Below are 13,795 nucleotides of genomic sequence, written 5' to 3' on the forward strand. Positions count from 1 at the left end.
ACACGAATAGTACCCTATATAGATAGATCAACGACCGAATTTCGAGTTGAATTTACGTCGTAATAGAAAAGCCGTTCCGAAGGCATGACCGTGCGGGAGTATAATGGATTAGGCATGTAGGGATGTTGAAGGAGATGAAGGATTCTTGTTTGAAGTCAAAGTGAAATTTTGACTTGGAAGCACCTACTTTAACTTTAAGTTGAGTACACGTACGCGCTCCACCGTGATTGTTACTTTAGCTATGTAAAGCAACGAACATTTTGGGGTTCGACAGCGTCTTCTCTCTTATGAAAGATGTAGTGTTAACCTCTTACAACCTTTTGTAGGGCACGTTCGCCTGATTTATCGTCGAGAATACCTTAAAGCGGAGACGAGGAAATATTTAGGCTCTACAGGTTACTTGCACGAAAAATTTAATACTTTAGATGTCACGAATAACTAACTAAAACCCAACCATCATCGTAAAATCGCATATTTGATGCATTGTGGGGAGAACCGGTTGGGATGAAAAAACGAAAATATCAAAAAAATTTTAAATTTTATCGCCATCTGTTGGTGAATCGCCGAACTACAATGTTAAAAGTCCTAACTGTAGATGTCAGGAAATAACTATTCAAGTACATAACATAAAAACATAGTAATAATATTTTATATTTAAATAGGATAACATTTTTATTTTAAATAATAGTATTTACGATAAAATTTTGAATCAAAACTTTTATATTTACAAATATATAAATATTAGATGGATATTTTTATAGGGTTTTAATTATTTTTATGTTGTATATTCTGCGTGTGGGTTTGACAACGCACCAATGACAACTATCAAGAAACGTCAAATGCGTCACCTGATTTAAATGTACCGTGCCCGTAATATTGGCGAAATGGGGCCTAAATGTAGATAGTAAATAACGAGGTGATGTCAGAAGCCACAGGGAAGGATCAATGGTCGCTTTATTCCGCTTCGCAGAACTTGCCGGCCGTTTTAAACGACCCGAATAGGGGTAAACAATCCAACTTTTTTGTAAAAACATGGGGCGATTCGTTTGTGGAGAAAGTAGGCATAGAAAAGAGTCCTTTTTTGCCCGAAATAACTTACGCTCATTTCGATACGTATTTAAAGAAGATTGGAAAAAGATTTCGAAGGCATAGGAAACTCTCCAACACAAAATTTGAAGGGAATCATGTGAAAACGAAAAGTAAGACAGATTTTACAATCGATGCTCCAATCGATAGTGTTCCGGAGATTTTTCTGAGACCTACCTTACTGTTGAACGAACCAAAAGTGTTTAATGAAATATTTCCTAATATAATAAAAAGTGATCATGTTAACAACAGTAATAATAGTAAAGTAGTGCATTATCAGCAAAGTGGAAGATTATTACAAGAACAATTAAGTCATTACTTAGATATTGTGGAAGTTCATATAGCAAAGCAGGTTTCACAAAAATCCGGAGCTTTTTTCCATGCGATGACATCACACGATACTATAATGGAAAAAATGGGGTCAGCTTGTATAGAAGTACGAACGTTACGTACAAAAATTCAACAAGTTGATAAAACTTTAGCTAAAGATTCTCTCAAATTATTATCATTATCAAAAACTCGCTCGAATCAAACAAAATTATTAGCAAAATTAAAACTCATGTCCACGGTACTTCAAACCCAACCAACTTTACAACTTCTTTTAAGCTCTTCTGATTATGTAGCAGCATTAGAACTTATTTCCACAACACAAGAAGTTCTTGCAAATAAACTTGCAGGTGTCACCAGTTTAAGGCATCTTCCATCTCAATTAAAAGAAATGTCTAGATTAATCGATAAGATGTTAAGCACTGAATTTGAAAGATATGCAGCTGCTGATCTTCATAGACCGTTTGATCCAGCTGCTGGTGTTTTGGATCGAGAACGATTAATTAGTTTAGTTGCTGGATTATTGAGGCAGAATCATTTGCAGTTTTTGGAAACTTATAAACAGGAAGCTGTTACTGCAGCACAGACTTTAATCAAACAACTTTTAATTGAACAATTAGCTGATGTTGAAGATGAAATGGAACATTGTTTAACTGGATCTGGTGAAACAGCTCCTAATTTAGAAGCGTCTCATTGGTTACAAGTACTTTCATTAGCTAGTGATGCTTTAGGTAAGTTTAACAATTTTAATAATTCATTACAGGAGTCTACAAAAATAATTTATAAAATGTATATTTGACGCCACTGTATTTTTCTTATGTAGTTTGGTTCCCTAAACCCAAAAATCTAATTTTCTATGGATATATTTTGGAGCTATGATTTTTTTTAGAGGTATGTTGACTATTTGCAGCATATCTCGAGTTAGATATGACCAATCTGGTCGTGCTATTCATCAAATTAAAGAGTTTTGTATAGCTAATAAATGTTATTAATTGTTCTTTCCAATCGGTTTGGTAGTTTTAAAACAATGGTCCATAATATGTAAAAAACCGACTTTTTTAAACAAAATGTGAGCCAAAAATTCATTCAATATCTGTGGAGAGTCGCAGAAAAATTCTTTTTTACCTTCTACATAAACTTTGCTCTTTTACCAAGACAATAGGTACGCAGTGTGAGAATGTATAGAGAAATTACCCAAAATTATGATCTACAGTGTGTCCCTGGATAGGTGAAACGACTCTTATAAAATGTAAATTTTTTTCGATATTAATTGTCATCTTTTGGGGTTCAGCCCTGCTTAGTTAAAGACTAATTTTAAACATATTTTCAAGTTTTAAAAGTTTAAGTTACCTTTTTGTAATTCGCTACGGTAATGAAAGCTCTAACAATACTCAAACGGGTGCTGTAATGAGACTCCTTACAGCATCCGATGTTGTAATGAGATTTTAGTTACATTTTATGGAACCAGTTCAAGGTGACATTGGGTCATTAATTTTTCTAGTTGTCAATGTGCAACGTTTATATATAAGAGGTTGTCTAGGTTCGTACGCAATCATACTGCGCATTACGTCACATGTGGAAAATAATACCGCCAAGCAATTCAAATTAAACAAAGGCATGGAGCACCACATGGCCATGAGGTTGCGTGCGCAATCCGTGATCGCTTACGTCACGAAACACTCCTGCTCTTACCCCTCGCCCACAAACTAAAATCAAAGTATTGCAGCATAGGAACTTAGACAACCTTTAATATATAAACCTTGGTCAATGTGACAATTTTTGTCTATGGATGTTTAAACACGTTCTTAGCATCGAATACAAGGTCCACAATGATGAGGACATTGACTCTGAACAATTTCTCTTATTTTGGAAGGTGTACATCAAACATTTTTTTCAGGTGAATATATTTTGTGTTTTGACAGTTTCTAATTGTCAATTCAAAGTTTCTATTTTCAAGTGTTTCGGTGTTACCAACTGCTACATACCTATTTCCCTACATTGCCAAAATTTATGTTTTCACTATTAATTTACTCGTTTTTCAACTTGAATTCGTGTATTTCAAGTGTGTTTTACGAAACTTGTTTTTTAATATACTATTTCTGTGTACAGTATAGTAAAATGTTACTAAGAAATTTTATTCAGAATAAAAAGTTATGGCCATATGCAAATTTTCGGAATCATCGGCCTACTCTATAAGATTAGATACTTTATTAAAATTTTTTGTTTTGAGATTCAGATTGTTTGGGAGAAATAAACAAACCGTTCTTAAAATTAATTGTGTTTTCATCATAATTTTTCTTTAGAGTGAATACTTCCTGCTGTAAGAAATCTTTTGATTAAACGCCAACAAGTACTTCTTTTAATTCCAGTATTTGAAAATTTTCCACTAAATAAAGCAATAGCCATATTTATCGGGTTTTCCCCGGTTTCATAACATTGAATCACGTAAACTTTTTCCTCTAATGTTAACATTGTATTTAAAAAACACTTTAAGTTTACTAATTTACAGTTTGGCAGATTAACAGGAAAGCAATTTTGTTTTTCCATGGCAGTCTTTGTTAGAAATAAAATTGTTTGATATGGATTTTTATCAAAGTAGGCCGATCATTCTGAAAATGTGCATATAATTCTTGGAAAACTATCAGTTTTAGAACACAGTTCTTTCGCAAAAATCAAGGAAGGTGTTTTCAACGGTAAACAAATAAAAAAACTTTTAAAAGATGACAAATTTCAAACTTGACTTTGTCATCCGTTGAAGCTGCAGCCTGGAATTCGTTTCAGTTAATTGTTTCTGATTTTCTGGATAAAACCCGGAAACCCAAAAAAAATTAGCTTCAGAATTATGCAGAATGATATATACAGGATGTCTCACCTAAGTTGCCTCGGTCCATAGCTGAATTATGATTGAGTTTTTCAAAAAATGTTTCAGATAAAAGTTGAATCGAATCATATTGTACATATTTTAAAATTAGTTTCAGTAATGGCAGACTTCCGCTTCTACCGGAAATGGATATCAACCTTGTTATTTTAAATGGAACGCTGTATATTATTGCATTTTTGGATTCTTTGTGAAATTTCAATGGTACTTTGTTAAAGATACTTTAATTTCCTTTCAGTTTTACACAGGTATCATGGTTTTTCATTTTTCAGTTTTTCACGATAGATACGTATTGCGAGGTAGGCTTAGAACTGGTAAAATAGAAGGTGGTCAACGCTTTCCAATAATATTAAAAGTTGAAGTAAGCTTGGAATACAAACTAGATAAACTGTCATTAGTCGCAGCGGCTGGGCGGTGGCTCAGCGGTTAAACTCTCGGGTTGACACGCAGACGTTCCGGGTTCGAGCCCCGGTTTAAACATATTCACCAAGCCGCCCACCCGTCCTTCGGAGGGGACGTTAAGCCGTCGGTCCCGGCAACCAGTCGTACACCTCTGGTTGTCGTTATCACCCATGTGTGTAAGGGGTTTGAACACATGGCTGAATGCGCGTTAGCGTTCTTGAAGCCACACCTCGTGAGAGCGTACCCGGGCCAAGGGTTGATGAGCAGCTTTGCTCCACCTTGGTACGGAGGGGCCAGCGAGTGAGTGGCATCATTGAGCGGCACCTGACAGGGGCGAACCCGCACTGGGCCTGTGCCATAGCACGCCCGGTGAGGGGCGTCGGTCAGGAAGCGGAATCAGCCAGAAATCGAGTTAAGCTCGCGTTTCATCATCTCAGACCTCTTAGAGGAGGATGTACAAGGGGCCCGTTGGGGCCTAGGTGCCGCGTATAGTATATGCACTCCCCGTAACATACATACATACATACAAACTGTCATTAGTGTTCCACGCATTAGAACTGATTTTCAAAGTATTATTTGTTAACATAATAATTAAAAATGTCACTTACGCGGAAAAAATTAGTATTAGTATATGGTTTTCGTCCTCGGCGAACGTAACAAGAATGGTTTGTTAGCGTCAAAAGTTTACGCACAACAATATCCAGATAGGAGGCATCCAAATAGGAGGGCATTTCTGTCCTTACTGGAAAGATTTACAAATAGTGGATCCGTAAATCGTACTAAGCGCAACCATAATAACGCCGTACTTACGGATAAAAACCAGTTGCACGTATTGTTAGGTGTGCAAGAAAACGCAGAATATAGTGTGCGTGAAATAAGTAGGAGGAAAAACATCAGTAAGTGTTCGGTACACAGGATTTTAAGAAAACATAATTATCATCCATATCGAATCCAGTTGCACCAGGAAATTACTGAAGGCGATTTCGAAAGCAGGCTGTTATTCTGTCAGTGGGCTATTGAAAACTAATCTTGGTGCGAATTTTTTCAAACAATTCCATTCCTTGCAACGCATAGCCAGTACAGATGGTCAATGAACGTGTGGGCAGGTGTCATTGGAATGCATATCATAGGCCCTTTCTTTCATAATCAACGTTTGGCGGGTAGGATTTATTTAGAATTTTTAGAAAATAATTTGGGCGTTCTGTTGGAAAATATTCCACTAGTTATTCGTTAGTGGATGTGGTTCCAACACGATGGTGCTCCACCGCACAATATCGCCCAGTACGTCGGTATTTGGATGTGTCCTTTCCGGGCCGCTGGATAGGACGAGGAGGACCTGTCAGATGGCATACAAGATCGCCAGATCTTACCACTTGCGATTTCTTTTTATGGGGTTTCATTAAAAGCAAAGTTTATGAGACATCACCAACTACTCCTGACGATATGCGTCAACGCATTGTAAGAGCTTTTCAAGAAATCACACCAGAAGTGCTCAAAAATGTTCAACATGATTTCTATTATGTACTGAACAAAACGGACAACATTTTGAGCATTTAATTCAATAGTGTTTTTTATTTGTGTTTTATTTCCAGTGGTCTTGATGTGTTTTGTTGGCCACTTTTTAAGCATGCCAGTAATATTTCTGCCAGTCCCAAGCCTGGTAAAATGCGAGGGGAAGGTGGTTGACGCTGCGAAATAAGTATCTCTAAAACCTTTGAAGATAGACACCATGATACCTGTATAAAACTGAAAGAAAATTAAATTTTACAAACTACATAACAAAAATACAGCTACTTATGAGGATCTTTCTTGCATCCCTTTTTGATACCTGACATCCTTATGCCTCTATTTTAATCATAGCTGTTAATATTTTATGATATCATAATCACTAATTTTATTGTTTTTACAGGAAAATTAGTACAAAGAGTAAAAGATGTACACGATGTAATCAAAGAAACGGCAGAAATAACAGCGGTTTTATCATCAACGACACTTGAAAACTCAGAGGGTGAAAAATTTCTTTCCATCGAAGAACACAATTCCGTTGAAATAAAACTTCGGGATCTCCTAGTCTCTATATGTGATTATTGTCACGAAAGGTTGGCGTCTTTAGTAAGTACACAGTCGGATAAACAGAACGTAACGGCAGTTCAAATAATGGAACTTTCGGATATAGTCGATAATTTTACGGAGGTATGCGAAAGCGTTTGCGGGCGGCAAAGCGCCGCTTTAAAAGCAGCCTTTAAAATACAAGCTGGAAATTACGTTCATAAATTTCACAGTTTGCGTAAAAATAAATTAACGCTATTGTTGGATGCGGAAAGATGGAAGGTTGCCGATGTTCCGGTTGAGTTTCAAGTTTTGGTGGATAAATTGGCGTCGGGGGATACTTTAAAATCCGTGCCCAGTTCGCCTGTGGAAGATAATAACAAAAAAATTACTTCGCAAGCGGTTTTAACATCTCTTCGTATTGGTAATCAAAATTACGTTACGGTCGGGACGGTTTTGATGTTAATAAAACTTGTCAGTGAGTATTGTGTTTGCGCGTACGATATCCCGATTTTATCGGGAGTCATCGGCAGAAATTTAGCGGAACTATTGAGGACTTTTAATTCGCGTTCATGCCAATTGGTTTTGGGAGCAGGGGCATTAAAAACGGCCGGTTTAAAAACGATTACCAGCACAAATTTAGCTTTGACGTCGAGAGCGTTGCAATTAGTTTTATGGTTGATTCCTCATATTAGAAATCATTTCACAGCGTTGTCTAGTGATGCAATTAACAGTTTGGATTCCGTGGAAAATGATATTACTAATCATATCCAGCAATTGGAGAATAAAATTTTATCAATTCTAAATATTTTATTGGGGGATCAATTAAATGATTGGGATGCTAAACCACCCGTGCCTTCCAAGGCTTTTAGAAACGTCTCAAGGCACCTTACCAAATTATACGAAGCTGTTGGACCTGTTTTGCCTGAAGAACAGGTAAGTTTTAATGATATCGAAATATTTTTTTTTATATTTTTTTTTCTAGGTGACTGATTTATATGAGGTTGTACACAATAATTTTAAATCGAGGTTACGCGAACAGCTTATTAAAATGAACATTCGGAACAATGGGGGTCCACAGCATGGGCTTGTTACAACAGAACTGACGTTTTATCTTGAAACAATGAGAACCCTTAAAGTGCTATCTGACAACTTAACTACTACACTGGCTATGGAGGATATTTGGAGTAGATAATACATACAATAAGGATAAATGCTAGTTGAATTTTGTGAATACTTTTAGTCTGTAAGGAGATTTTATTCCAAACCCTTGTTTGCCAATTTTTTATAATTGTATAAATGAAACGTAAAAGTATTATATAAATATTACAAAAGTATAATAAGAATATTAATATATACATTATAGGTGTGCTTTTTTTTGTAATTTTTAACAAACCAAGTTATGGTCTTAGCTCTTAATTCGTTCTCTTCAGTTGATTATAAACTTTTAACCCATTTGCATCATCCAGAAGAAATAACAAAGTAATCCATATCACCAAACTTTTCTTTTTTTTATTGGGGTGGGTTTTGACCTGCTCAATTATTTTTCGACATCTCTCTCTTAAACGTCTTATTCCCATTGTTTTCAAATTAAATGAGATGTTTGCCTCTTTGTTCCATTAGTTCAGTTTCTTCAGGCATTTAATGTTCCTATGGGAAAATGAGGAATCATTGGATGTTTAGGAGTTTATGTAATGATTAACCCTCAACTACTATACTGGGGTGTTTCGATACCCCAGACACCAGTTTTTGCTTCATATCTTTTAAACCAATTTTTTTACAATTATTTGGTTTTAGGTATTCTTCTACAACTTTGATATGTTTAATATAGCACTATCAGACATTTTTTATTTTTAACCATTTTTGGGAAAAGCAACGCTTGGGGTGGTCTGATACCCCACTATAGCAGTTGCGTTAGACTTTTTTTAAAAGGAGAATAATATCATTTAGAATTACATCTATATGAGTTAGTCACACTCTTTACTTATTAACGACGAAACGTAGATTATTTTTATTTACATTATTTGTAATTTTTTACAATTAACTCGTATATTTCTTTCCAACTTGAACATTTCTTTCGACTGTTTATAATTAGCGCGGTCGTACTTCGTCGCCGAGACCATAAGACCGGTACAATATTGCGATACGTGATATTTGACAACACAATTCGTACATATGTGATTCCCCGGTGTTTTGTATTCTATATAAAGCGACCAAGAGGTTCCATTTCACTTATTCGCCAATCTTTGTCATCGCAGTTTCGTTGTGAGTTGTGTCCTTTGAAAAGTTCGTGAGTTGAAATCTTAGTGTACAAAATAATGAATCGGTTTTGATAGGAATGTTGAAGATGAACTTGAAAATGAACAAGACAGCGACCTTAGTGATGCATCAAGCGAACATAGCAGTCATAATACCGACACGGATGAAGCAGAAGATGAAGTAAACGAGAAGAGTAGAGCAGTTTACGATTTCCCAGGGAAAGCAATTTTTTTTTATGGCAAAAATAGATGCAAGTGGTCAAAAGTTCCACCGGTTTCTTCCAGAACTCGACAGGAGAACATAATATATCTTCCAGGCCTAAAAAATAACGCACCTGTGAAACCCCCCAAAAGCCCTTTAGAATGTTGGTCACTTTTGATAACAGATGAAATCATATCTGAAATTTTGGAACACACCAACTCTAAAATTACAGATTTAAGTGTAAGCTACGGTCCCACAGCTACATTTGTGGGACATATAGACGAGATAGAATTGAAAGCATTTCTGGGTTTGATGCTCCTAGCAGGAGTATGCAAATCCAACCATGAAGACGTGAACTTTAGGGAGAGATATATTTCGTGGGACTATGCCCAAGGAGAGATTTCTATTTCTGTTAATCGCTTTGTGGTTTGATGACTGGACTTCCCGACAGGAAAGAATTGAAAGTGGGGACAAACTAGCTGCAATTTCCAAAATATATGATATATTTAACGCCCAATGTAAAAAAAATTACTCATGTAGTGAGTATGCGGTGGTAGATGAAATGTTAGTTGGTTTCAGAGGAAAATGCTCCTTCCGACAGTTCATTAAAAGTAAACCACGAAAATATGGATTGAAAATAATGTGCTTATGTGATGCAAAAACGCATTATTTGCTAAATTCTATATATATTGCGGAAAAACCAAAGAAATTGTCAGTCCCCACTCAAAGTACTCTAAAGTTAGTAGAACCTATTAGGAACTCCAACCGAAATGTCACGGGAGACAACTGGTTTAGTTCCATTGAATTAATGAAGGAACTGAGAGATATTGGTCTAACGTATGTCGGTACCTTACGAAAGAACAAGCGGGAGGTTCCTCCGCAATTCCTCCCAAGCAGACATCGTGAACAGGTATCATCTATTTTTGGATTTACACGTAATGAAACAATAGTATCATATGTACCTAAGAAGAATAGATCGGTTATACTGGTTTCAACTATGCACCATGCGTCAAATGTAGAAGAAAACGGGAAGCCTGGAATCATTAATTTTTATAATTCTACAAAGGGTGGAGTGGACGCTCTAGATCAACACTGCGCGACTTATTCTTGTCAAAGAAGAACTAAAAGGTGGCCTATAACTGTATTTGGTGCTATTATTGACATTGCAAGATCGAACAGTTTTATACTTTACCTATCGGCTTCCCAAGCAAATATCAAAACATCACGACGTAAATTCACAATTGATCTTGCCAAATCGTTGATTCATGATTATGTAAAACGTAGACTTGAAGCAAAAGGACTGACAAGGGATCTGAGGTGTATAATTAAAAATATACTGGACGATGGTGTACCTAACAAAAGCCAACTCGAACTTCCAAATCAACCCGGACCTGTAAACCGTGTATGTTCCAGTTCTTATGGCCGTTGCTATATGTGTTCTAGGAAACAAGACCGCAAAATCAAAACAACCTGTCAAATATGCAAGAAGAATGTTTGTAAAAACCATTCTAATAGTTTTGTGCACTGTAATAATTGTAACGAGAAGAGGTAGTAATATTCTACTACTAATATTCGATTTTTCGTTGCTTTTTTCCCAGTTCAAACATTTTTGCTACAAAAACTAGGGTACATGTTCCTAAACTCATATGCAATACATCATAAAACAATATTTTTAGTTTATTATGCAGTATTTTTATATTAAAGAAGGTAACGATTTATTTTGTTTGTATTTATATGGAGTTATTAAAGTTTATTTATTTCGATCCCTTGTAATGACAATAAATTTTATGTTGCTTATAATGTTTCTATATACATCCAACGTGAACACCTATGTCATAAAACATAAAAATTGTAAAGCACATTTTTTTATTTTTAAATATATATTGGGGTGTTTAAACACCCCACTATAGTATTTACGTGTATTAAAACAACGATAGTACCTACGGGTTAAGTTTTCTACATAATAATATACAACCGATTTTATTTAAAAAAATAAATACAGAAAGTTTAACCAATCAAATGATCAGGAATATCTTCCCCTTTAGCAGCTCTAACAAACAAAGTCTTATCAGTCTTTTGAAACTGACAAATCTTCCATAAATTTTCGGCAGTTTCCATTCGGTGCGAATCTTGGTAGGTATGACACGTAACAACACATTCGGGCCCAAAAAATGTCGGTACCCAGTGATTATATTCCACCGCTAAATTCCTTCCGGTTGCTGTATGCTTAATAATTACTTCTGAATTGGGCGCAAACGCCGATCCTTCAGATTCGTACCGAACGTCGGGCATCCAAGGATACACTTTAAACCTACAATAAAAATCCGGACTTTGCGATAAACGCAACACCAATCTAGTACCAAAATTATCGTAACTAGACGATTCGCACCGGATGTAAAGCGGTGTGCAAACTCCGGATTCGTAAATCTGTATGTAAACGTCTTCTCCGTAATAAACGGCCTCGTCTTCGTGTCTTTCCCTAGCGCAACCGCGAAATATAAAGCTGTTCCTCACGGACGGTTGAGAATCCGGAGACGCCGTTAGTCCGCAGCCGTGTGAAAAGTGGGTGCCGTGATCCAAATCGTTCTCACTAATTAAACCGGCTAAGTACAACCCGTATTTACCACACGGGGTTAAGGTGCTTGGCATAGCCGAAGCGACTATCTGATAAACTCTAGTGTATTCGATGAATGGACGATCGCTGGCTAAGAAAATCGGTCTCAACAGGTTTTTCAACATCGCCCTGGTTTTTTCGACAAGAAGTTCGCAACGCATCCGTTTCATATTTGTCAACTTGGTTTTTTCTTCTTTTAGAAACAAATCTTCATTCCAATTATCCACTTTTACTGGAAGTGAATAAATTATTCGATTTTTATATAGTAATTCATGTTCTAGAAGATCTCTTTCCATGCCATAATCAAATTTATAGGTGTCTTGTATTCGAGGAGGAGCGCTAAAAATATTAAAAGCTTATATTGAATCATTTTATATCCAATTTTTAATCAAAATCTTTACGGTTTTGGTGGAGGAGAACATTGACAAGGGGTTAATTTTATGTTACCACAATTGCAAAGCATTTTTGTAAGTGGTTTAAACTTTCCACGTTTTTTCAAAGAATATTAAAATGTTTGTTAGTATGTCATTACATGACAATTTTTTATGACTTTCATAATTCAAAACTATAGTTACTGTGAAAATTGAGTGATCAGACAATTGGACACTTAGCGATCAATGATTTTGCGCAATTAGACTAAGGGCCGGTTTATCAATGTCGAGTTAAATCTGTCAGATACGCAACTCATGGATAAACTTGTCTAACAGATAACCTCAGCGACGCGTTTATCCGGCAACTTTCTACCAGACAGGCAGCAAACAACAAGATAGAAAACAGTTGGTACCCCTGAGTGTTAACATTAGAAACGGAAATAAAACATGATTGGTCAAATTTGAATAAATTTGTGAGTTGTCATTCCTCCAATAAATACCCATGTAATTCTTACATGAGTATTTATTAGAAAGCGATGAAGATGAGGATATTGTCCAACTACGTATGCCTACTGGTGACCAAATAGAGAAATCACAAGAACAATTTTATGGAAAAGCTAGATTTCCACGGGTGATAGGCAGTATCGATTGTAATCATATTAGCATTATTTCGCCAGGTAAGCAATCTCTTTTAATCGAAACATATGAATTAATATTAATGAATGGATAATAATTATAGGTGGACCACGTGCAGAGACATTCCGGAATCGAAAGGGCTTTTTTTCATTGAATGTTGCTTGTTGGCCAGGATCGGCCCATGATTAACACATTTTTGATAATTCATTATTAAAGCAAAGGTTTGAAAATAATGGATATGGTAATGCTTTGCTAGTGGGTGACAGCGGATATCGTAATACCAAATATTTGGTAACACCTTTGCTGAATACCGGAAATAGAGTAGAAGAACTATATAATGAATCTTTAATAAGAACTAGAAATCCAGTGGAACGGCAATATGGCGTGTGGAAGAGAAGATTTCGTGTACTTGCACTCAAGCTCCGATTGAAACTAGAAACTGCAATGACAGTAATTGTTGCTACAGCAGTGCTACATAACATAGCAATAAATGCAAAGGAAGAAATACCTCCATATGATCCTGGAATAAATGTAAATACTGTCGAGGTAGATAACCTTGATATAGAAGATGGTGAATTACTAGGAAATGCTAGAAATCAACTTTTGGCGAATTATTTTCCTAACCTCGTAAATTAAAATTTATAACATAATAATCAATTTTATTTAGATATTATTTCAATTCGTATATTCGTATAATTTAAAGAATTCGTATAAATGTGGATTGTTGTTTATTAACAAATACGTTGTCTATAAATAGTTGAATTTAAATAAAAAATACTATACTCAAATATCACTTATATGTTATAACAATATAACAAATTATAAAAAAAATCCAATGGCGATCTAATCCCCAGATTGATATTGTGGAAATTTCAATTTTACTAGTTCCAATTCCATTTGAAGTGTACGTAATTTTACGGCTTCTTGTTCTTTTTGTATGTTAAGTATTTCCAGCTTTATTTTATGCTCTTC

The 13,795-nt window shown here is 35.6% G+C and overlaps 2 protein-coding genes and 1 long non-coding RNA gene across 3 annotated transcripts; 2 read left to right on the forward strand and 1 right to left on the reverse strand.

The window, feature by feature from the left end:
• Positions 1–804: 804 nt before the first annotated feature.
• On the forward strand, positions 805–8,111 carry LOC111417906 (VPS54 subunit of GARP complex scat). The gene is made up of 3 exons (XM_023050316.2): positions 805–2,144; positions 6,603–7,678; positions 7,728–8,111. Exons 1-3 carry the CDS (start codon positions 920–922, stop codon positions 7,935–7,937), a joined length of 2,511 nt encoding a protein of 836 aa, XP_022906084.2. The 5' UTR covers positions 805–919; the 3' UTR covers positions 7,938–8,111.
• Positions 8,112–11,149: 3,038 nt separating this feature from the next.
• LOC111417938 (cilia- and flagella-associated protein 161-like) lies at positions 11,150–12,409 on the reverse strand. The gene is made up of 2 exons (XM_023050369.2): positions 12,218–12,409; positions 11,150–12,155 (listed from the first exon to the last, which is right to left on the reverse strand). The coding sequence occupies exons 1-2, from the start codon at positions 12,277–12,279 to the stop codon at positions 11,210–11,212; spliced, it is 1,008 nt and encodes a 335-aa protein (XP_022906137.1). The 5' UTR covers positions 12,280–12,409; the 3' UTR covers positions 11,150–11,209.
• Positions 12,410–12,667: 258 nt separating this feature from the next.
• On the forward strand, positions 12,668–13,611 carry LOC139432787 (uncharacterized). The gene is made up of 2 exons (XR_011642459.1): positions 12,668–12,864; positions 12,927–13,611. It is a non-coding gene; the product is annotated as an uncharacterized lncRNA (long non-coding RNA).
• Positions 13,612–13,795: the final 184 nt, after the last annotated feature.

Source organism: Onthophagus taurus, chromosome 2, assembly GCF_036711975.1.
Source record: "Onthophagus taurus isolate NC chromosome 2, IU_Otau_3.0, whole genome shotgun sequence".
In the NCBI taxonomy this organism is placed as follows: domain Eukaryota; kingdom Metazoa; phylum Arthropoda; class Insecta; order Coleoptera; family Scarabaeidae; genus Onthophagus; species Onthophagus taurus.